This window comes from Mobula birostris, chromosome 7, assembly GCF_030028105.1.
Source record: "Mobula birostris isolate sMobBir1 chromosome 7, sMobBir1.hap1, whole genome shotgun sequence".
Taxonomy (NCBI): domain Eukaryota; kingdom Metazoa; phylum Chordata; class Chondrichthyes; order Myliobatiformes; family Myliobatidae; genus Mobula; species Mobula birostris.
The window spans coordinates 112,780,236-112,804,260 of NC_092376.1; the positions used below are offsets into that span (position 1 = coordinate 112,780,236).

Below are 24,025 nucleotides of genomic sequence, written 5' to 3' on the forward strand. Positions count from 1 at the left end.
TTTATTAACTCCATTTTCTGCCAAACTATGCTGTTTATAAAGCCAATATTCAATCTGTGTCTTAAAGAACAGATTTCAATCTGTTTAGTGCAAAAAGTATTTGATGTATTTTCCTGGACCTCGCTAAAAAATTCACCAATCACAGTGTTTCCATCTGTTTAAAGGTCAATTTAAAGCAGCTTGTAGTATCATGTATGAAAGGTGATGTGAGCTTGCACAAGTGCTTATAGCAGTAGCTTTGTTTTTACACTGATCACTGGGAAGGGTGTCAGATCTTAAAGGGGCACTGCCCACAACAGTCACCGAATGTAAAAGGCTGCTCTCAGGATGAAGGAAATGAGGTGGAAGGAATGTGTAATAATTGCACCAAAGAGCTCCAGTTTTTGAGGATTTAAATGTGACTTGAGATACCATTAGCTGTACAAATGACTGCAAAAATACTCTGTGCACAAAGGTGTCTGGGCCAGTTTCCTGATATTAATTGAAAATGATCCATATCTTGACTAACATTGCTTTTATGTGTGATCTGTGCTTGAAAAATCGAGTCAGAGAATCCAGTTTTGATCTTTCAGTCCTCGGACAAATTAATAATATGAAGAAATCAAAAATACGAGGAAGACTGCAGATGCTGGAAATCCAGAGCAACACACACAAAATGCGGGAGGAACTCAACAGGTCGGGCAGCGTCTATGGAAATGACTAAACAGTTAATGTTTCGAGCCAAGACTCTTCTTCAGGAGTAAGAAGGAAGGGGGAGGATGCCTGAATAAAAAGGTGGGGGAAGGGAAAGATGCTAGCTGAAAGGTGATTGGCGAAGCCTTGTGGGTAGGAAAGGTAAAGGGCTGGAGAAGAAGGAATCTGATAGGAAAGGGGAGTGGGCCGTAGGAGAAAGGTAAGGAGGAGGGGACCCAGGGGGAAGTAATTGGCAAGTGAGAAGAAGTAAAAGGTCAGAGTGAGGAGCAGAGGAAAGTTGGGCGACTGGTGGGGGGCGGGGGGGGGAATTAGTTTACCAGAAGGAGAAATTGATGTTCATGCCATCAGGTTGGAGGCTACCAAGATGGAATATAAGGTGTTGCTCCTCCACCCTGAGGGTGGCCTCATCTTGGCACCAAAGGAGGCCATAGATTGACAAGTCGGAATGGGAATGGGAATCGGAATTAAAATATTTGGCCACCAGGAAGTCCCACTTGTGGTGGATGGTGCGGAGGTGTATAGCCTGACAAAGGGGCCTAGATTACTTTGCCTGTGGAAGTTGGAGTCATGGTCAGTGTCGGTTCCCCAGCCTCAGGACCACTGCTGTTGATCTTTGACAGTTTGCTACTCACTATTGCAAAAGCGAAGTCGTACAAATGCCATAACACTTTGAGAAGACCCCCCAGTGCAGAGCAGTACATGTGGGCAGGTACTGTAACTGCTGCCCCACAGCGCTGGACAGCAGAGTTCAATTCCGATCTCGGATGCTGTCTGTGTCCAGCTTGTGGCTGTACGCTCAAACTTCCTCCCACATCCCATCCACATGCAGGTCAGCAGATTGTAAACTGCCGTTCAATCCCCAGTACGTAGGTGAGGACTAGAATCTTGGATGGGATGATAAAACCATAATCATAGGGGCAGAATTAGGCCATTCGGCCCATCAGATTTGCTCTGTGATGGCTGATGATGAGGATGGGAGGAGAATAAATAAAAGGGATTGATGCTGGATTAGCATAAGTGGGTGGTCACTGGACTCAGTGGGCAGGATTAGTATAGAACATAGAAACATAGAAAACCTACAGCACAATACAGGCCCTTCGGCCCACAAAGCTGTGCCGAACATATCCTTACCTTAGAAATTACCTAGGGTTACCCATAGCCCTCTATTTTTCTGACCTCCATGTACCTGTTCAAGAGTCTCTTAAAAGACCCCATCGTTTCTGCCTCCACCACTGTTGCCGGCCGCTCATTCCATGCACTCATCACTCTCTGTGTAAAAAAATTACCCCTGACATCTCCTCTGCACCTACTTCCAAGCACCTTAAACCTGTGCCCTCTTATGCCAGCCATTTCAACCCTGGGAAAAAGCCTCTGACTATCTACACGATCAATGCCTCTCATTATCTTGTACACCCCTATCAGGTCACCTCTCATCCTCCATTACTCCAAGAAGAAAAGGCCAAGTTCACTCAACCTATTCTCATAAGGCATGCTCTCCAATCCAGGCAACATCCTTGTAAATCTCCTCTGCATCCTTTCTATGGCTTCCACATCCTTCCTGTAGTGAGGTGACCAGAATTAAGCACAGTACTTCAAATGGGGTCTGACCAGGGTCCTATATGGCTGCAACATTACCTCTTGGTTCTTAAACTCAGTCCCATGGTTGATGAAGGCCAATGCACGGTATGCCTTCTTAACCACAGAGTCAACCTGCGCAGCAGCTTTGAGTGTCCTATGGACTCGAACCCCAAGATCCCTCTGATACCTCCTTACTGCCAAGGGTCTTACCACTAATACTATCTTCTGTCATCATATTTGACCTACCAAAATGAACCACTTCACACTTATCTGGGTTGAACTCCATCTGCCACTTCTCAGCCCAGTCTTGCATCCTATCAATATCCTGCTGTAACCTCCGACAGCCCTCCACACTATCCACAATATTTCCAACCTTTGTGTCATCAGCAAATTTACTAACCCATCCTTCTACTTCTTCATCCAGGTCATCTATAAAAATCACGAAGAGAAGGGGTCCCAGAACAGATCCCTGAGGCACACCACTGGTGACTGACCTCCATACAGAATATGACCCGTCTACAACCACTCCTTGCCTTCTGTGGGCAAGCCAGTTCTGGATCTACAAAGCAATGTTCCCTTAGATCCCATGCCTCCTTACTTTCTCAATAAGCCTTGCATGGGGCACCTTGTCAAATGCCTTACTGAAATCCATATACACTACATCTATGGCTCTAACTTCATCAATGTCTTTAGTCACATCCTCAAAAAATTCAATCAGGCTCGTAAGGCACAAGCTACCTTTGACAAAGCCATGCTGACTATTCCTAATCATATTATGCCTCTCCAAATGTACATAAATCCTGCCTCTCAGGATCTTCTCCGTCAACTTACCAACCACTGAAGTAAGACTCACTTGCCTATCTTTAATCCCTTTATAAGGTAACAACATCCGCAACCCTCCAATCCTCCGGAATCTCTCCCAACCCCACTGATGATGCAAAGATCATCGCCAGAGGCTCAGCAATCTCCTCCCTTGCCTCCCACAACAGCCTGGGGTACATCTCGTCCGGTCCCGGTGACTTATCCAACTTGATGCTTTCCAAAAGCTCCTGCACTCCTCTTTCTTAATATATACATGCTCAAGCTTTTCTGTCTGCTGTAAGTCATCCCTACAATCGCCAAGATCTTTTTCCGTAGTGAATACAGAAGCAAAGTACTCATTAAGTACCTCTGCTATCTCCTCTGGTTCCATACACATCTTTCCACTGTCACACTTGATTGGTCCTATTCTCTCACATCTTATCCTCTTGCTCTTCACATACTTATAGAATGCCTTGGGGTTTTCCTTAATCCTGTCCACCAAGGCCACCTCATGGCCCCTTCTGGCTCTCCTAATTTCATTCTTAAACTCCTTTCTGTTAGCCTTATAATCTTCTAGTTCTCTATCATTACCTAGTTTTTTGAACCTTTCATTAGCTCTTCTTTTCTTCTTGACTAGATTTTCAACAGCCTTTGTATACCATGGATCCTGTACCTTACCATCCTTTCCCTATCTCATTGGAATGTACCTATGCAGAACTCCACGCAAATATCCCCTAAACATTTGCCACATTTCTTCCGTACAGTTCCTTGAGAACATCTGTTCCCAATTTATGCTTCCAAGTTCCCACCTGATAGTCTCATATTTCCTCTTACTCCAATTAAACGCTTTCCTAACTTGTCTGTTCCTATCCCTCTCCAATGTTATGGTACAGGATATAGAATTGTGATCACAATCTCCAAAATGCTCTCCCACCGAGAGATCTGACACCTGACCAGGTTCATTTCCCAATACCAGACCAAGTACAGCCTCTCCTCTTGCAGGCTTATCTACATATTGTGTCAAGAAACCTTCCTGAACACACCTAGCAAGCCCCACTCCATCTAAACCCCTCACTCTACGGAGATACCAATCGATATTTGGGAAATTAAAATCTCCCACTGTGATAGCCCTGCTATTATTACACCTTTCCAGAATCTGACTCCCTATCTGCTCCTTGATATCCCTGTTATTATTGGGTGGTCTATAAAAAACACCCAGTAGAGTTATTGACCTCTTCCTCTTCCTAACTTCCACCCACAGAGATTCCACAGACAATCCCTCCATGTCTTCCTCCTTTTCTGCAGCCATGTCACTATCTCTGATCAACAGTGCCACACCCCCACTGCTTTTGCCTCCCTCCCTGTCCTTTCTGAAACATCTAAAGCCTGGCACTCAAAGTAACCATTCCTGCCCCTGAACCATCCAAGTCTCTGTAATGGCCACAACATCACAGCTCCAAGTGCTGATCCACACTCTAAACTCATCCGCTTTGTTCATAATACTCCTTGCATTAAAATAGACACACCTCAAACCATCGGTCTGAGTGTGTCCCTTCTCTATCACTTGCCTATCCTTCCTCTTGCACTGTCTACAAGCTTTCTCTATTTGTGTCATGGTCTGGATCAGAGTCCCTTTAAATTTAGTTTGTTTATGTTACAATCCGGACTGTTGATTCCCTGTTTTCCCGTGTCCCTCGACTTTGGTGATTAGAAGCAATTAACACTCAGCTGAACCGGTAGTTTATAGTCTCCGGCTTTCAGCCGTTTGGTGAGGGAGCGTCTGCAAAGTCATGGTGTGCCAATGTCACCTGGCTGGAGCAAGATTAGTCTCCACCCGAAGCGAGTGCCAGTAATTTGCCTTTCCTTACCGGAGCAACCCCGTCCAATTACCTCGCCGAAGCGAGCCTGCAAAGTTTGCTCATCAAGGTGGGTCCATCAGTTAACCCACCGGAGAGAATCAAGAGCCGCTGTCTACTGTTCCCGGGCCGAGTCGAGAGCTCGCCACTACCCGGAGGCTCCAAGCACCATGTCCTGACTCCGGTGGCATCCAAGTATCACGTTCACGTCCTGGCTCCAGTGGCATCCAAATACCATGTCCACGTCCTGGCTCCTGCAGCATCCAAGTACCACGTCCACGTCCTGGCTCCGGTAGCATCCAAGTACCACATCCATATCCTGGCTCCGGCGGCGTTCAAGTACATTGTCAAGACCTGACCCTGGCGGCTTCTCAGTTCTGAGTCTAGCCCTGGCTCTGGCGGTCTGTGATTCCTGTCCTACCCCCTTATCTGAATCCCTTCTCTGCCCCTCTCACCTCTAGCCCTCATCTGCAGCCCCTGCCTGCACTTCAGTCTAGTTCTATCACCGGAGCTAGATAGGTACTGTCTGGTGTTCACTCGTGTTGGTCTTGTCTTGTCTTGTCCTCGCCTCCATGGGGTAAGTCTGGCCATCTTGCCGTTGCCTCACAGGGAGTCATGTCTTGTCCTGTCCTCGCCTCTGTGGGGTAAGTCAGGCCGTCTTGCCGTTGCCCTGCGGAGGGTCATGATCCCAGCCCTATGTCCTGTACCCAAGGAGGGGTCCGGCTCTCTGTTCTGTCTATGTGGCCATGATTCCATGTACCTGCTCTCCCGAGACCGAAGCTCTGTTTTCCATGTTCCTCCTCTCCCTAGCCCATGTCATGTCCAGGCCCGGTTCTGGAGTCCGAGCCCAAGGCAAGACCCAGGTACTGGATCCTTGCCTAGTCTCGGGCTCAGAGTCCATACCCTAACCTCTTCATGTCTCCTCTAGTTCTGGGAGCCGATTCTGAGTCCAAGCCCAGACCCTTGGTCCCAGCCTAGTCGTAGTCCTGAGTCCTTATCCTGTTCGCTATTCCTGCTTCTGTCTTGCTCTCCTGGTATCGTACAATAAACTAAACCTAAGTAACCTCACAAGATGTGTCTTGCATTTGGGTCCGCCCTTGCTCCCAAAGCCCCCACTATTGTGACAATTTGTGAGCAAACTGCTCCTTCCTCCATCTCTTCAGTTTGTTTCCCACCCCCCAGCAATTCTAGTTTAAACTCTGCCCAATAGCCTTAGCAAACCTCCCCGCCAGGATATTGGTCCCCCTCGGATTCAAGTGCAACCCGTCCTTTTTGTACAGGTCACACCTGCCCCAGAAGAGGTCCCAATGATCTAGAAATTTGAATCCCTGCCCCCTGCTCCAATCCCTCAGCCAGGCATTTATCTTCCACCTCACTCTATTCCTATACCCACTGTCATGTGGCACAGGCAGTAATCCCGAGATCACTACCTTTGTGGTCCTGCTTCTCAACTTCCTTCCTAACTTCCTGTAGTCTGCTTTCAGGACCTCCTCCCTTTTCCTGCCTATGTCGTGATACCAATATGTACCACAACCTCTAGCTGTTCACCTTCAGGATATCATGGACACGATCAGATGGGTGGTCACTGGACTCAGTGGGCAGGATTAGTATAAATGGGTGGTCACTGGAATCAGTGGGCAGAATGGGCTGGTTCTCTCTATGACTAATATTTTCTTCAAAATCAAAACAGCGTTATGTGTCTCCCTAATGTTGTTTTAGAAAGCTGTAAAACACTTATGTTATCCCACCAGTTTATTTCTGTTAAGCATTCAACACCAGCTGCACTCTTCTAACTACGGGAAAGTGAGAATTTCTTGGAAAAAATCATTACTTCAAAAAACTATTGATTTCTCCTTCTGGTGTACAACCCCCCTTCTCCTATTCCCCACTCTGACCTTTCACCTCTTCTCACCTGCCTGTCACTTCCCCCTGGGTCCCTTCCTCCTTCACTTTCTCCTATGGTCCACTCTCCTCTCCTATCAGATTCCTTCTTCTCCGGTCCATGACCTTTCCCACCCACCTGGCTTCACCTATCACCTTCCAGCTAGCCTCTTTCCCTTCCCCCCACCTTTCTATTCTGGCATCTTCCCCCTTCCTTCTCAGTCCTGAAGAGGGGTCTCAGCCCGAAACATCGACAGTTTACTCTTGTCCATAGATGCTGCCTGATCTGTTGAGTTTCTCCAGCGTTTTATGAGGATTTCTTGGAAGAACCTGTATCCAGTTTCTTCAAAGGGCAATATTTGTGTTCTCATTGAAAGGCAGAAACAGAGAAACAATCTGTAAGGTTAACCTAGGTGAACAACATTTGAACAGGGGATGTACTTTGTAAGGCTACCAAGTGTAAGGTGCTGAAGAGAGAGATCAAACAAAAGCAGTTGACTGGTGAGCCCTCAGAAGTTCTGAGGAACAAAGGGTCTCTGATGTATTAGCCCAAGTACCCCTGAAGGTGGTAGCACAGGCAGGCAAAGTGCTGAAGAAAGCACACAGGATACAACCTCTCACATTCCTCCACTACCAGGTTTAGCTCCCAATAGACCAAGCCGTGGGGCTGGCTGTGAGCCAGTGTTCTCGTGTTGCTGCGGGAATGTTAAAGGGCTCCTAACGCTGGTACACTTGGACTTGCAATTGCTACAGATAAACACAGAGCTGTCAGAAAATCAAAATAAAGGGTGATGTGGGAAGAGATTGGAAATTCCATTGCTTCTAACTCATTTAGTATTAGTCTAACTAGTCCATTTTATTTTTGGATAAAACACAAGAAACTCCATGCACCTTGCCATTTAGGATCATATACACAGTCAAAATGATTCTTCATGTTTAACCAGGAAGAACTGAAATGCAATTCTTGCTACTTAAATCAACTCAACTCGACCCATTCAATGTCCTCATCAGGATCTGGTGGGTATGCACCAGCAGCAATCACGTTTCAAGTGGCACCATTGTCCCGACCTGTAATTGATGCTGAAGCCTCTCCTCCTCCAAAGTCTTTGTGATGGTGGACACCTCCTCCAGTGCTTTGAGCAGCTGTATGCTGGGATCGGCCTGCTGCAGCAGGATTGCGCTCTGCCGATTCACCTCCTTCTGCTTAACCAGCATCTGAAACAAGATCAGAGTACAATAAAAAATTCCAGAAAGGAGAAGCCTCTCCTACACACTTCTGCTACTATCACTCTTACCTTGACATTTCTCCTCATTGCAAAACCACACCAGGTAATCATCAATCTAGTACCGACAGTTACGCATAGAAGTGCCTAGCCAATTTCACAGTGGCTGCTATTTGATTGGAAAATAAACACTTGTTCAATCCATCTGAGGGACAATTTAAGCAAGAAACTTGTGTGCGAATGTGAACGCTTATTGAGGATGGTGAATTATCTGCCATCCTCTTGGCAACATGAGTCAGGTGGTGCTATCTGATTTATGATTACAGTCTTAGCTGGAGCTGTTGAAAACAAAGAAATATTTGAAACAACAGAGGAAAACAAACTTCTGGGACATGGTGCAGCAATGGTAGATATTCCGTTTGAAAAGAGAGTAGATACTGAGGCCAAGATGTCATTATTGCGGAGAAGAAATATTCAGGGTAATTGTAGTGCCAGGAATGAGTTTGATCTCAGTACTTGGGTTTTCCAAGTCAACAAGCTCGTCTAGTACAAAGATAATGTCTATGGATTAGCTCTTGATATGTCATTTACTAAAGTTCTTGAACTTTAAATGGTTTTACATGGTCAAAAATTATGTTTCAGATCACATCCAAGATATCCTGCAGTGGGAGGGAGAACAGCCAGAGGTCGTGGTACATATTGGTACCAATGACGTAGGTAGGAAAAGGGAAGAGGTCCTGAAAAAAGAGTACAGGGAGTTAGGAAGGAAGTTGAGAAGCAGGACCGCAAAGGTAGTAATCTCGGGATTACTGCCTGTGCCACGTGACAGTGAGAATAGGAATAGAATGAGATGGAGGATAAATGTGTGGCTGAGGGATTGGAGCAGGAGGCAGAGATTCAGATTTCTGGATCATTGGGACCTCTTCTGGGGCAGGTGTGACCCGTATAAAAAGGATGGGTTGCACTTGAATCCCAGGGGGACCAGTATCCTGGCGGAGAGGTTTGCTAAGGCTGTTGGGGAGAGTTTAAACTAGGATTGTTGGGGAGTGGGAACCGAACTGAAGAGACTAGGGAAGAGGAGGTTGGCTCGCAAATAGAGGAAGTTTGTAGACAGTGCAAGAGGGAGGATAGGCAGGTGATAGAGAAGGGACACACTCAGACCGAAGGAGTATTATGAACAAAGCGGATGAGCTTGGAGTGTGGATCAGTACTTGGAGATATGATGTGGTGGCCATTACAGAGACTTGGATGGCTCAGGGACAGGAATGGTTACTTCAAGTGCCGGGTTTTAGATGTTTCAGAAAGGACAGGGAGGGAGGCAAAAGAGGTGGGGGTGTGGCATTGATCAGAGATAGCGTCAAGGCTGCAGAAAAGGTTGACGTCATGGAGGGATTATCTATGGAGTCCCTGTGGGTGGAAGTTAGGAACAGGAAGGGGTCAATAACTTAACTGGGTGTTTTTTATAGGCTGCCCAATAGTAACAGGAATATTGAGGAGCAGATAGGGAAACAGATCCTGGAAAGGTGTAATAATAACAGTTGTCGTGATGGGAAATTTTAATTTCCCAAATATCGATTGGCATCTCCTGAGAGCAAGGGGTTTAGATGGGATAGTTTGTTAGGTGTGTTCAGGAAGGTTTCTTGACACAATATGTAGATAAACCTACAAGAGGAGAGGCTGTACTTGATTTGGTATTGGGAAATGAACCTGGTCAGGTGTCAGATCTCTCAGTGGGAGAGCATTTTAGAGATAGTGATCATAATTCTATCTCCTTTATCAATGCATTGGAGAGAGATAGGAACAGACAAGTTAGAAAAACGTTTAATTGGAGTAAGGGGAACTATGAGGCTATCATGCAGGAAATTGGAAGCTTAAATTGGAAACAGATGTCTTCAGGAAAAAGTATGGAAGAAATGTAGCAAACGTTCAGGTGATATTTGTGTGGAGTTCTGCATAGGTACATTCCAATGAGACAGGGAAGTTATGGTAGGGTACAGGAACAGTAGTGTAAAAAGGCTGTAATAAATCTAGTCAAGAAGTAAAGAAAAGCTTACAGAAGGTTCAGAGAGCTAGGTTATGTTAGAGATCTAGAAGATTATAAGGCTAACAGGAAGGAGCTTAAGAAGGAAATTAGGAGAGCCAGCAGGGGCCATGAGAAGGCCTTGGCGGACAGGATTAAGGAAAACCCCAAGGTATTCTACAAGTATGTGAAGGGCAAGAGGATAAGACATGGAAGAATAGGACAAATCAGGTGTGACAGTGGGAAAGTATGTATGGAACCGGAGGAAATAGCAGAGGTACTTATTGAATACTTTACTTAGTATTCACTATGGGAAAGGATCTTGACGATTGTAAGGATGACTTGCAGCAGACTGAAAAGCTTGAGCACGTAGATATTAAGAAAGAGGATGTGCTGGAGCTTTTGGAAAGCATCAAGTTGGATAAGTCGCTGGGACCAGACGAGATGTACCCCAGGCTACTGTGGGAGGTGAGGGAGGAGATTGTTGAGCCTCTGGCAATGATCTTTGCATCATCAATAGGGACTGGAGAGGTTCCAGAGGATTGGAGGGTGGCGGATGTTGTTCCTTTATTCAAGAAAGGGAGTAGAGATAGCCCAGGAAATTATAGACCAGTGAGTCTTACCTCAGTGGTTGGTAAGTTGATGGAGAAGATCCTGAGAGGCAGGATTTATGAACATTTGGAGAGATATAATATGACTAGGAATAGTCAGCATCGCTTTGTCAAGGGCAGGTCGTGCCTTATGAGCCTGACTGAATTTTTTGAGGATGTGACTAAACACATTGATGAAGGAAGAGCAGTAGATGTAGTGTATATGGATTTCAGCAAGGCATTTGATAAGATACCCCATGCAAGGCTTATTGAGAAAGTAAGGAGGCATGGAATCCAAGGAGACATTGCTTTGTGGATCCAGAACTGGCTTGCCCACAGAAGGCAAAGGGTGGTTTGAGACGAGTCATATTCTGCATGGAGGTTGGTCACCAGTGGAGTGCCTCAGGAATCTGTTCTGGGACCCTTACTCTTCGTAATTTTTATAAATGACCTAGATGAGAAAGTGGAGGGATGGGTTCGTAAGTTTGCTGATGACACAAAGGTTGGAGGTGTTATGGATAGTGTGGAGGGCTGTCAGAGGTTACAGCGGGACATTGATCGGATGCAAAACTGGGCTGATAAGTGGCAGATGGAATTCAACCCAAATAAGTGTGAAGTGGTTCATTTTTGTAGGTCAAATATGATGGCAGAAAATAGTATCAATGGAAAGACACTTGGCAGTGTGGAGGATCAGAGGGATCTTGGGGTCCAAGTCCATAGGACGCTCAAAGCAGCTGTGCAGGTTGACTCTGGTTGAGAAGGCGTATGGTGTATTGGCCTTCATCAATCGTGGAATTGAATTTAGGAGCCGAATGTAATGTTGTAGCTATATAGGACCCTGGTCAGACCCCACTTGGAGTACTGTGCTCAGTTCTGGTCGCCTCACTACAGGAAGGATGCGGAAGCCATAGAAAGGGTGCAGAGGAGATTTACAAGGATATTGCCAGGATTGGGGAGCATGCCTTATGAGATTAGGTTGAGTGAACTCGGCCTTTTCTCCTTGGAGTGACGGAGGATGAGAGGTGACCTGATAGAGGTGTGTAAGGTGATGAGAGGCATTGATCGTGTGGATAGTCAGAGGCTTTTTCCCAGGGCTGAAATGGTTGCCACAAGAGGACGCAGGTTTAAGGTGCTGGGGAGTAGGTACAGAGGAAATGTCAGGGGTAAGTTTTTTACTCAGAGAGTGGTGGGTACGTGGAATGGGCTGCTGGCAATGGTGGTGGAGGCGGATACGATAGGGTCTTTTAAGAGACTCTTGGATAGATACATGGAGCTTAGAAAAATATAGGGCTATAGCAAGCCTAGTTATTTCTAAGGTAGGGAGATGCTCGGCACAGCTTTGTGGGCCGAAGGGCCTGTATTGTGCTGTAGGCTTTCTATGTTTCTAAAAAATGAAATATCCTTGGTAAAACATAGTCACATTTTTCTAATTTGCCATACCTTGTCAATAACTACCTTTTTCAAAGCTACAGTTAATTTAGGATGTTGAAAACGGACCAGGTACAGTCCTTTGTTCTGAGGAGTGGAAGAAGGACAAGCGTGGAGGTGTAGGTCTGAGAAAGAGAGTAATAAATGGGAAGGAGATGAGTTGCTTCAGTTCAGAGTGAATTTTGAGTTAGGCTTTACTCTACATTCAGAATTACTAAAGGAGTTGATGGAAGGTAATTTGGAGGACTGTAGAGAAAGATCGGCGAAATGGGCCTAAACTGAAATATACGGCACAGCCTGAACATATGCCATAACAACTCTATAGGAAATGATAGAGCTCTGTAGAAATAGGGCAGAGGCCTAAGGACAAAGTAGCCGACAATGAATGAAATAGGTAATCATGGTCACAGTGTTGTTGTCTAAAATAAGTACTTTCCATTCTGTGGGTGAAGCTCATTTACACCTATACATGCAATTAAAAGTGTTTTCAAATGAATTTGGAATTTAATTCAGTCGACTCATCTTTTCTTCTGAAACCATTTCCCAATCTGCACTGGGCGGTGCACCATGGCACAGGGTGCTGAAGCATTTGCCAAATCAACTGCGGGCAAATAAAAATAAGATTTACAACTGTTCTGACACACAGGTCTTGACAAGAGTCAGTAGAAGTGGTTTTCATCATGACTCATGTTAGAAGTTCACATGTCTATTGGTATTTATCAGTTAAGCCTGCGGTGAATCACCAATACTGGACGAGTAAACATATCCTCTTGAGCAGAGGATGCAAGGGATAAAGTTACAAAGGAATGAGAAACATGCTACAGTGCCAAAAAAATACTTCGCAAACCGTTTTACTTGATTATAAAGTGATTACGTTAGCAGTATGAAAACATATCTTGGAATCCCCTACCAATGACTGCTTTGTGAAAATGCTGTTCAGCTCTGATTTAACTTTAATTAATTAAAGCTTAGCAAACTGTCTTCAATGAAGATAATGTCTTTAAATGGCTAGCATCAGTGTTCAAAGTCAAAGTAAATTTAATGTCAAAGTATATATACTCTATGTTAACATATACAATACCACCTTGCTTGCAGGCATTTACAGAAAAATAAAGAAATACAATAGAATTTTTGAAAAACTAACAAACAATGTATAAAAGAAAACAATTTGTGCAAATAGAGGAAATAATACTGAGAACGAGTTGTAGACTCATGATTGTGGAGCTGTTGTAAGTGTGTCAGTAGGTTGAGGGATCCGTTCATAGTTGTGGTGAACAGAATTATCCATGTGGGTAATAACTGTTCCTGAAACTGGCGGTATTGGACCAAAGGCCTCTTTTGCTCCTGCCCAATGGTAGTAATGACGAGAGGATGTGGCCTGGACGGTGAGGGTCCTTGATAAAGGATGATTCTTTCTCGTGACGGTGCTCCACGTAGATGTGCTCAAACTCAAACCTCAATGATACTATGGTTTGGTTGTGTCTAATGCCAACTGACTCATGTTACTTTTCCAAACACCAGGACATTAATCCAGTAGCTTAATCACCATGCATTAAGGGTTATTATCCGCAGATGTTTTTAACCACAAACAATTCTACTGGACAGAACAATTCTCCAGTGAAAATGGTGTGTTATGTGTTGGCATATCGCCGTGGACACAGTCATATCATGTAAATGTGCTTGGCAATATTTTATTATTTTCTAACTACTGTCTGTCGTGTGCACATCATGTGGGCTTTGGATACTACACCGAGCTTAGAGCAAACAGTTCTTAAGTAGCATCAGTTACATGCGCTTGTGTTCAAAATGCAGTGACTTTTGTCACTGATAGTTGGCAATAAATAAACAATAAGACAATTCAGAACTGTCTTGCTCACCGCATTCAGACTTGGAAATGCCAAAAATGGTTGGGAGTGAAAATGAAACAATTTCACCACTTCAACGAGTTTGGCAATACAAAGAAGTTAAGGTATCGATAGTCATCTTCAACATTCCCTTTGGTCCACACTGGATACTCATCTCACACCTGTGGCTCCAAGTAGCTGTTTCAACCTGACAGTGGCCACATCCCAGCGCACCACTCTGACAGGCAAACTAAGCCAGGTGAGGGGAGCCGGCGGGTTCCATACTCTGGTAAGATAGGGACATGCCTGTCCTAGCATGTGACAGTAGACTGGGTGGGTGAGATCTACAGTGAGATCCAATGGCTGGGAAGGCGGTTCTGCAGAGAGCGAGGGCAACGCCGAGGCATAAAAGACATTACGGTCATCCATTGCAACCAGGGAAGAGACCTGTTGTGGCATCTATTCTTCCCACTGGACTCGGACGTCTGAAGTCAAGAGAGTGGAACTGCCCCAATACAGCAGCGCTTCCACTTTAAAAAACTGGCCTACACAGGTTTCTTGTCATCAGCAGATACCGTGGACAACCTCCAGAGTATTGATAGTGTTCTAATTTGTTCTGTATTTCATTTAAATTCATAAGTGGTTACTCAGGCTACATCCACACTACGCCCAATAATTTTGAAAACGAAGCTTTTTCTCTTCGTTTTGACCTTCCGTCCACACTGAGCCGACATTTCCAGCCCCCAAAAATGGAGATTTTCAGAAACGGTCTCCAGAGTGAATAAATCTGAAAACGCCTAATATCCGTTGCAGCGGGGTAACCGGAGATTTTCAAAACCGCTGTCATGATGTGCCGCAACAGATGGCGGCAGCCCGGCATTTCATTGTTTTATTATTATTATTACTTTATTGTCACCAAGCAGTTGATACTAGAGCGTACAATCATCACAGCGATATTTGATTCTGTGCTTCGCAGAACCTAACAATTTCAGAACAGACGGCAACGAGACTGAAGCAAGAAGAGTTAGAAAGGTATTCACCAAATACTTTGACCCATACCTCACTGAATAAATAAGTATACTCACTTTGCCCTATTTTCTGTCCTTGCTTGCATGAAGGTAAGGACAGAAAGCACCCTCCGCCACCCCCAGTTTAAATTCCATGCAGAATATTTTGGAGGATCAAGAACCAAGAACCAAGGAGGTTTACCTATTTGTGCAAGTACTTCTCTGACAATAGATGTGTAACAGCCTAATGTAACATTGTATGGAAATACAAGATAACACTGATGCAGACATGTTTTTATACATTTAACAGGGTACTTTATTAATGCAACAGAGTTAGTTAGTTTTTCAATGTTCGTCATCAGCCGGGTCATACTGTCCGTGAACTCCCTGTCGGTTGCCTCCATACACTCCAGTACTTGTTTTTTTTTAGTTTTAAGTCCTCCTGCGCGAGAGCCAAGAGCAATTCCTTTTAACTTTTTCTACTCCGGAACTGGACAAACACGCGCCAAGTACACAGTTTCCTCTTCGCTTGTTTTCTGTGTGTGTCCTGCGCATGCCCAGTAGGAGGAGATTCGCCCAAATATCCATCTAATGTGGACAGAGATATTTTGAAAAACGCTTAGTGTGGACGCCTGTCGTTTTTACTCGAAACCGGCGTTTTCAAAATTATCCGGCTTAGTGTGGACGTAGCTTCAGTTAAATGGTAGTTTGTCTTTTTTTACATCTTTTTCTGTGAAACTTCAGCTAATTGGGCCAAAATGTTCTAGTCCCAATGTGTCCCGATTAACCTTAATCCACTGTATTTCACTGAGGCACAGTTCTCCACAAATGACAAAGAACAGTCAATTCAAGAAATATCTACCTGATCATGATTCAGAACTTACCAAAATACATTACAATCAATGGATTACTTTTGAAAAATAATCACTATTGTGCTTAAAGCTTGCACACAGTAAGAGACCTGCTCGTCAATAACACCATTTGTTATGACTGTCATTTTTCTCAGTTTCTCTCTCCAACCACATGTGTTTGTTTGGAGGGTCTGCGTTGGTGAGGTTGTGTTTTGAATACCCTCTTTCACTGTCTGTGAGAGGGAACAGTTTATAATAGCTATTCAAGTATGCACTGTAATAACATTTTCATTACTCACTGAAACTAAATAGACTCCTTTTCCATTCTGCAATCTTCACATTAATCCTGTGATGGCTTGTTATTCACCTTCAATCACGGATGAACATTCTTAGTAATTCAAAAACAGTAGCAATATTCTGACTGGACACTTAACAAACATTGCATGGTCAAGTAAGCTCATTCATGCATGTTTAATACAAGAACAGCATCCACAATGTTTCAATAAAGCAGCTTAACCACCCCCACCCCCACTTCCCCAAGACATATGTCTTTTTCTGGTTGCCCTTGTGCACCTACCTCATGAGCAAAGGATTCGGCCTCCTGCCTCAGGCTCTGTTCCAGATCCAGTTGTTGCCTCAGCTCCTCATACTCCTGGGTAGCCAAAGTGGACACTGGTCCAGGAAACATTGCACAAAGAGGTTACTGCAAACCCATATATCCAGCAGAGAATCCTTATGAACACTTAAAAGCCAAAAAGGCTCCTCTTAGCACTATTGAAACTGCAAAAATTCCTTCCAAGTGTTGTTTCATTTTTGGCACATTTTTCAAAGGCTCCCTGAAGAGTCTTACTTTTGACCAAAATATTGAATTTTATATTAAATATACTGAACATTTTAGCTTGGTATTGAACATTTTTTCAGAAATATATAAAACTAATTTCTCATCCATTCTATGTGGATAATTTTCTTCCATTCCAGTTCTGTGAGTTCTGAGGTGGCTGATGAGGCTAATGTGGAAGTCGCAGACTGGGTATGGCTGGTTCCTGACAGGTGGATAGCTTGTTAATTGGTGTCCTCCTGTTGTTTGATCAGGGTTTATAGTTGCTCTAGATACCTAGATGTCAGGTTCTCAATATCATCTCAACCGCTTCATGAGTAGTGATGTGCGAGAGGGTCACAGGAAACTGAGATTGCTGCACTTGTTCAGGAATGATAAGTAAATGCTGCACATACTGGCCTGGGAGAGGAAGGTGCCATTAGTTTACTCGTATGCCCAGTATAGTTAGAAGGTTTTGTAGAGACTATTGGTGTTATCTCTCCAGTGTCTTGAGCTTCCTACTGCAGGTAGTCCAGTTCTCAGAAGCATTTTGAAGGGCAGGGATCTCTGCTACCTGGTAGATCACTTGAATAAAGCTGTCAGTGTTAGAATACAAGCACTAGACCACATAAAACAAGAGAAAATATGAAATTTATCCAACTTCTAAATCTTTCTGAAAGCACATCACACCCAACAAAGTACATTTGAAGTCTGGTGACTCGTGCGGTATGGGGTATTTTATAGGAAACCACTGAGTGTGTGGCTTATTGAAAATTTGCTTGAGCGGTCAGTGCCTGTGCTTGGATTTACCAGTTTATAACTGCTTTTATCATGTTGGTAATGAAATTAATTTATCTTCTTGCACTGAATCACCAAGGTATATTAACAATAATAACAAGAGATTATTTTGTCCCAGGTTCTGAAAAAATGCACAATACATTTTAATATTTAGCCTGTTAGCAACAAGACCATGAGTCAAATGTTTTGGCATTTTTTAATGCAGGACAAATTCTAATTGGAGTTTTATAATGCATTCACACCCAGAGATGTGTGCATACACACACGCGCGCACACACACACACACACACACACACACACACACTTCATTGCTTTAAAATACTCCCTACCTTACAGTAAATTAAGTTAATTTTGATTTGCAGTAATTGAAAGAATGTACATTTGAGGCCAAAGTGTTTAAAATTCATGGACTTTCTGCAGATCTTTCGGTGAGGTAGCATTGAATCTCACTGATGGATGACTAGAAGGGAAATTGCCTAGTTTCAAGGAGCAATAATCTCAAAATCTCTGCCTGTCTTTACCAGGCAAATAGCATGAAATATCACACAATGACAATTGGATGTCTTCATCATTTTGCTGTGCCATTTTGTAGATCTGTCTCTTAAAAAGTACTCAACCACTGCCTCCAAGCTGCCAGAACTTCTCTGCTACCACCCATCCCCTTTAGCCCCATCCCTGTCAAAACTCCCTACTCACAGCTCAATGCTGACACTTCCAATCTCCTTGGCTCCATTCCTATCACTCACTCCCCATGACCACATTCCCACCATCTCTACCTACACCACTTGGCCCCATCCCTACCACCTTCATTCCCTCCACTTGGCTCCAACCCTACCACCTCTTGTATCACCCTGTAGTATCGCGGACCACTGCATCTGCAACAGTTAAACTGGTGAAGCCAGGGTTGGGTGGGTGAAGAAGGAATTTCTCTCCTGTTAGTCATAGTCATAGTCATACTTTATTAATCCCGGGGGAAATTGGTTTTCGTTATAGTTCTCCATAAATAATAAATAGTAATAGAACCATAAATAATTAAATAGTAATATGTAAATTATGCCAGTAAATTATGAAATAAGTCCAGCCTATCGGCTCAGGATGTCTGACCCTCCAAGGGAGGAGTTGTAAAGTTTGATGGCCACAGGCAGGAATGACTTCCTATGACGCTCTGTGCTGCATCTCGGAGGAATGAGTCTCTGGCTGAATGTACTCCTGTGCCCACCCAGTACATTATGTAGTGGATGGGAGACATTGACCAAGATGGCATACAACTTAGATAGCATCCTCTTTTCAGATACCACTGTGACAGAGTCCAGTTCCATCCTCACAACATCACTGGTCTTACGAATGAGTTTGTTGATTCTGTTGGTGTCTGCTACCCTCAGCCTGCTGCCCCAGCACAGAACAGCAAACATGATAGCACTGGCCACCACAGACTCATAGAACATCCTCAGCATCGTCCAGCAGATGTTAAAGGACCTCAGTCTCCTCAGGAAATAGAGATGGCTCTGGCCCTTCTTGTAGACAGCCTCAGTGTTCTTTGACCAGTCCAGTTTATTGTCAATTCGTATCCCCAGGTATTTGTAATCCTCCACCATGTCCACACTGACCCCCTGGATGGAAACAGGGGTCACTGGTACCTTAGCTCTCCTCGGTCTACCACCAGCTCCTTAGTCTTTTTCACATTAAGCTCACATTCTGCTCACATCATGTGACAAAGTTTCCTACCGTAGCCCTGTACTCAGCCTCATCTCCCTTGCTGATGCATCCAACTATGGCAGAGTCAACCGAAAACTTCTGAAGATGACAAGACTCTGTGCAGTGGTTGAAGTCCAAGGTGTAAATGGTGAAGAGAAAGGGAGACAAGACAGTCCCCTGTGGAGCCCCAGTGCTGCTGATCACTCTGTCGGACTCACAGTTTTGCAAGCACACATACTGTGGTCTGCCAGTCAGGTAATCAAGAATCAAGGTTGTCCTACCACCTGCCCAATTTGTTCACTGACCCCCAAAACAGTATTAAGTAGTGATATGTAGTAATAAGGAATGGTCATACCAAAAAATTATTGATTCAAATGATATTCAGTGTCAGATTGGAAGGGCAATAAATGATGTATTATGTGGGTAGATAATAAAGAACTTCAATTCCCAATGTGCAGCGTGAGTGGTTCACCCAGAACTGGATGTGGCATTGGTGAACGGGGAGCGCATGCTAAGAGTGTGGAATTAGAAGCCGTAACCGTTAATAAATCTCTTAGTGTTTTAAACCCAAGCACAGTTTGTCTTTTATCAAGAACAAACATAACATGGTGTCAGAAGTCGGCTGAGGTCTAAATATGAAGCTTAACTGAATACTGCAAGCGATTAAGAAAGTGATGCTGGTTCCGAAGGAGAGATGCTGCCAGCAAAGAGAACATACTGTCTCAAAGTTCACAAGGAAATTGAGGCGAGAGCCTAGTAATGCCCTCAATGGATAACCCGTCCTCCCGCACCTGTGCAGTTTACTGGCAACCTAACAGATGCCCTGAAGCACTTCAGATTACGATTCCATATATATTTGGCAGCAAGTAGAGCCGGTGGGGGGAGGGGTGGTGGGTGCAGATGAAAAACTGAAAGCGTCTATCTTTCTACACTTAATTGGTGAAGATGTTTGGACATTTACAACAGCTTTCAAATTGATAAAACAGACTTGATGTTGGAGACTCTGATGACAAAATTTGAGGAATATTTGGTCCCAAATAAAATACATCACATTTGAGAGATATAATTTCTTCTCCTGTGACCAGAAACAAGGTGTTAGCTTTGACCAGTACTTAGCTAAGCTTCACACACTGAGTAAGTCCTGAGAGTTTGAAGATTTGAGAGACTCACTAGTTAAAGACAAAATAATTTATGGAATCCCAGATAACATTCTCGGAGAAAGATTTGGTGGTTGATGTGCCTGTTCTGTTTTTGTTTACTTTTTTTGTGCAGGGAGGAGGGATTTCAGGGTTGATGGTTGTTCTTTTTTTTCTTAGTTTTGTGGCTATCTAGGGAAGAAGAATTTCAGAATTGTATACTTTGATAATAACAAATAAGTCTTTGAATGATTGCCCTGAGAGAAAGACTTAACACTAGAAAAAGCTGTGAATATATGTAGGACAGTGGAGACCACACGAGCACAAGCTAAGGAGCCGCACAGAGCAGAAACAATCAAGCATGCTATGAAAACAGAGAGGCAGAGCACAAGCCATTTCCCAAAGCAACAGCATAGCAAAGAGGTAGGTTCAAACAGCAAATGCAGAATATGAGGAGGTAGGCACATCCCAAAGATGCGTCCTGCTCATGGAAAATCCTGTAATAATTGTGCGAAGAAGAATCATTTGCAAAGTGCTGCAAAGCCAGGGCTACCAAGAGAAAGGTGCACATGTTTGATGAAGAAATGGAGGTAGTCCTTGTAGATTCTCTCCAGGCTGCTGGTGCTAGTAAGACAGAATGGATTGTTCCAGTGACTGTGAACGAGACAGTAATTCCATTCAAGCTTCACACCAGAGCCCAGGTAAATCTGTTACCCGTGGATGATTACAAGACTCTCAAAATAAAGAGCAAGATTTACGCAGTGAAGTTTGAAGTGACAGATTATACTGGAAAGAGTGTTCCAGTAAAAGGGGGGTGTATAGTGACCTTCAAGCACAAGGGGCAGCACCTAAAGGCATAGCTACTGATTGTGGAAAGGAGAGTACAGCCAGTATTAGGTCTGATTGCATGTGACCTTCAACCTGCTGCAAAGTGTATTCATCGTGACTTCACACACCAAAGAGGACCACACAACACTCATAGAAGAGTATGCAGATGTCTTTGAGCAGCTCGGATGCTTACTTGATGTAACTTGAGAGACTTGCAACAGCATCCATGAGAGCTCCAGAGAGGTTATGCAAGAGAAGCACAAGAACTCCACCTTCTATAGACAGCCATACCAGCTACACCAGCATGACAGTCAAGTTGCCACTGCTGAACAGTGATCATGATGAAGAAGTCACCAACCTTGCTTCCACATCCTGCAGCTTTGGTTCAAAATCTGTCTTTCATCAACTTCCAGTTAAAGACTGGAAATCAAAAATATCTCCACGATCCTCACCGAAGTTGAAGCGGGAAAATAAAAAGGAAGATAGGGAGACTACACAGACCCAAAGGTCAGAACAACAGCAACAGTTTAACACAAACCAACAGGAGGAGTTGCTATCTATGATACATAGTCAACAGAAGGACCTCTGAATTGAGACGGAATCAGTTGGAACTTGTGCATTAATCACATGGATGTAGTTCAGGGCTCCATTATGAGGCACAGGGAGTGAATTATGGTCACACAGCAAGAACAGAGATGAACAGATAGGATCCTGGCAGAAGGATGTGAAGGAAATGAACATGTCGATCAAAGTTCCTAAAAGGATATTGGTATTAACACAGCAAGTGAAAGCAAGACATCTGTGGAAACAATTAGCAGACCAAAAAGGATAATCAAACCACCTCGGAGACTGATTGAGAGTTGAAGAGTGAATAAGCGACTGTATTTGATCATTACAAGTGAAGTTAATGTATCTATCAGTATTGAAAAACTCATTTCAATTGACATTAATGTAAATATCTTTGCTGGAAAGCATTATATTTCTTGCAGGTTTTTGAGGACATAGTTTTGTGTTTGTTTTCTTTAAGGGAAAAGATGTGTTATTATGTGTGTACATAATAAAGAACTTCACTTCCCAGTGTGCAATATAGGTGGTTCACCAGGAACCAGAAGTGACATTGGTGAATGGGGAGTGTGCGCTAAGAGTGTGGAGCTAGAAGCCATGACTGTTAATAAATCTGTTAGCGTTTAAACCCATGCAAATGTTGTCTTTTATTAAGAACAAACTTAACAGATGGTATCAGTGGTGTCCTTGTCCATATTTAACCTGATGCAGTGAGATTTCATTTTGTCCAGAGTCAATGTGATGGACTTCCAAGGATATTTGTTCCCACAGTCCTCTGATTGGACATGATTTTCTGCTGGGTCTATAATTCCACAGAAAAAGGGTACATCCTGGCTCACTGATTTAAAAAGATCCAGGTGACTGAAAAAGAATGACAGCACCATACTGGGAGAACTTTCTCAATTTTGGCCCATATTGCTAACTATCACCAAAAATGAAAATCAAACAGAACCCTCAGGTGCTGGAAATCTGAAATAAGTGAAAAGGCCTTTGAAATGCTGGGTGCATTTTTGTTGTGTAACTGGGTTGCATCAGGGTTATCTGTTTGTTTTGATCTGATTATTCTTTTTGGTGACATTTGAATACAACTGAATGGTTCATTAGGCTAGTTCAAGAGCAATTAATAGTCAATCAGTTGCAATGGAGCCATAAAAATGTCAGATCTCTTTACCTAGAGTCAGTCAGTAAACTAGCACAAGTTTCATCATATAGTGTTTTTCTCCAGATTTAATGGACCTAATAATTTAAATTCAGAATTGCTGTGCTGGGATTTGGCTCATGAGTAGTCATTAATTACTGCCTCTGTATTATGAACCCAGCAATATAATTGGAATACTACTGTGCCCATACAGAGTAACCAAAGAATTGATTGTGGACTTCAGAAAGAGTGAGACAAAGGATCACGCACTCCAGTCCCTAGAGGGGTCAGGTTTGAAAAGAGTGAGCAATGGTGTCAACATCTCCGTGGATCAACCATGAACTCAACATATTGAGGTAGTTGTAAAGAAGGCATGGCAGCCGTTATATTTCACAGGAGTTTGAGGAGATTTGGGATGTCACCGCAGACCTATGTTCCCTCTAAGATGTGCGCGTGTACACACGCACGTTTTTCAACCAGTGCGCAAAGGAAATTAATGTGCGCACAAAAGGTTAGTTACCTAAAATAACGTAATAATTAATAATTATATTTATTGAAAATAATCTTTTAGTTAAATGTTTTTGTTAACTAGTTAGTCGGCTTTTGAAATACCGTAATGCACGTCACCGATTGATTCATTTCATTTTGTGTGAGTCAAAATTAACAATATGAGAAAGCAGTATCTGGGAGACAGTGTTTTGTGGAATGACAAAGTTAAAGTTTTGCTAAGCCAACAACGTGAAGAAAACGTCACAGTAGATACAAGTTCGCCGTTGACGTTTATAAATAGTCTTTGTGTTCATTTAGAAGAAAGGTTTCCTGAAGATGAGGTACAACAATGGTCAGCTTTTGATTTCTCCGCAATTGCAGATTGTGACTTCACATTTGGCGATGAACAAGTTAATGCCTTATGTCTAAAATATCATGATTTTCTAGCTGAAAATACTGTAATAGTTTGACAGTTTAATGATTTCAAATTTTCCATGCAAGAAAAAATTAAATCCAAACTGATTTCAAACTTCACTCAAATGGTGGCATTTGTACTTCAAAATGAACAGTTTTGCGACCTTGCACAGTTGATGGACATTGGGGGAAACTTTCTTGTGTCTAGTGCGGACTGTGAGCGAGGTTTTAGCCTAATGAATCAACTCAAAAAAAAGCTGAGAAACCGTTTAGGTGAATGCCATTTGGATATGTTAATGAGAATCAAAAGCTATCAATTGGATGGAAATTCTATTAGTCTAGATAAAGTTTACAAAGAATGGGTAAATGCCAAA

At 43.4% G+C, this 24,025-nt stretch overlaps 1 protein-coding gene across 1 annotated transcript in view; it reads right to left on the reverse strand.

Moving 5' to 3' along the window:
- Positions 1-24,025, reverse strand: part of shtn3 (shootin 3) — a 147,894-nt gene that overhangs the window by 39,336 nt on the left and 84,533 nt on the right. Inside the window, exons 7-8 of the mRNA XM_072263611.1 lie at positions 16,350-16,444; positions 7,878-8,024 (exon numbers count right to left, since the gene is read on the reverse strand). Of these exons, the coding sequence (XP_072119712.1) occupies positions 7,878-8,024; positions 16,350-16,444 (242 nt within the window). The remainder of the gene's footprint in view (positions 1-7,877; positions 8,025-16,349; positions 16,445-24,025) is intronic.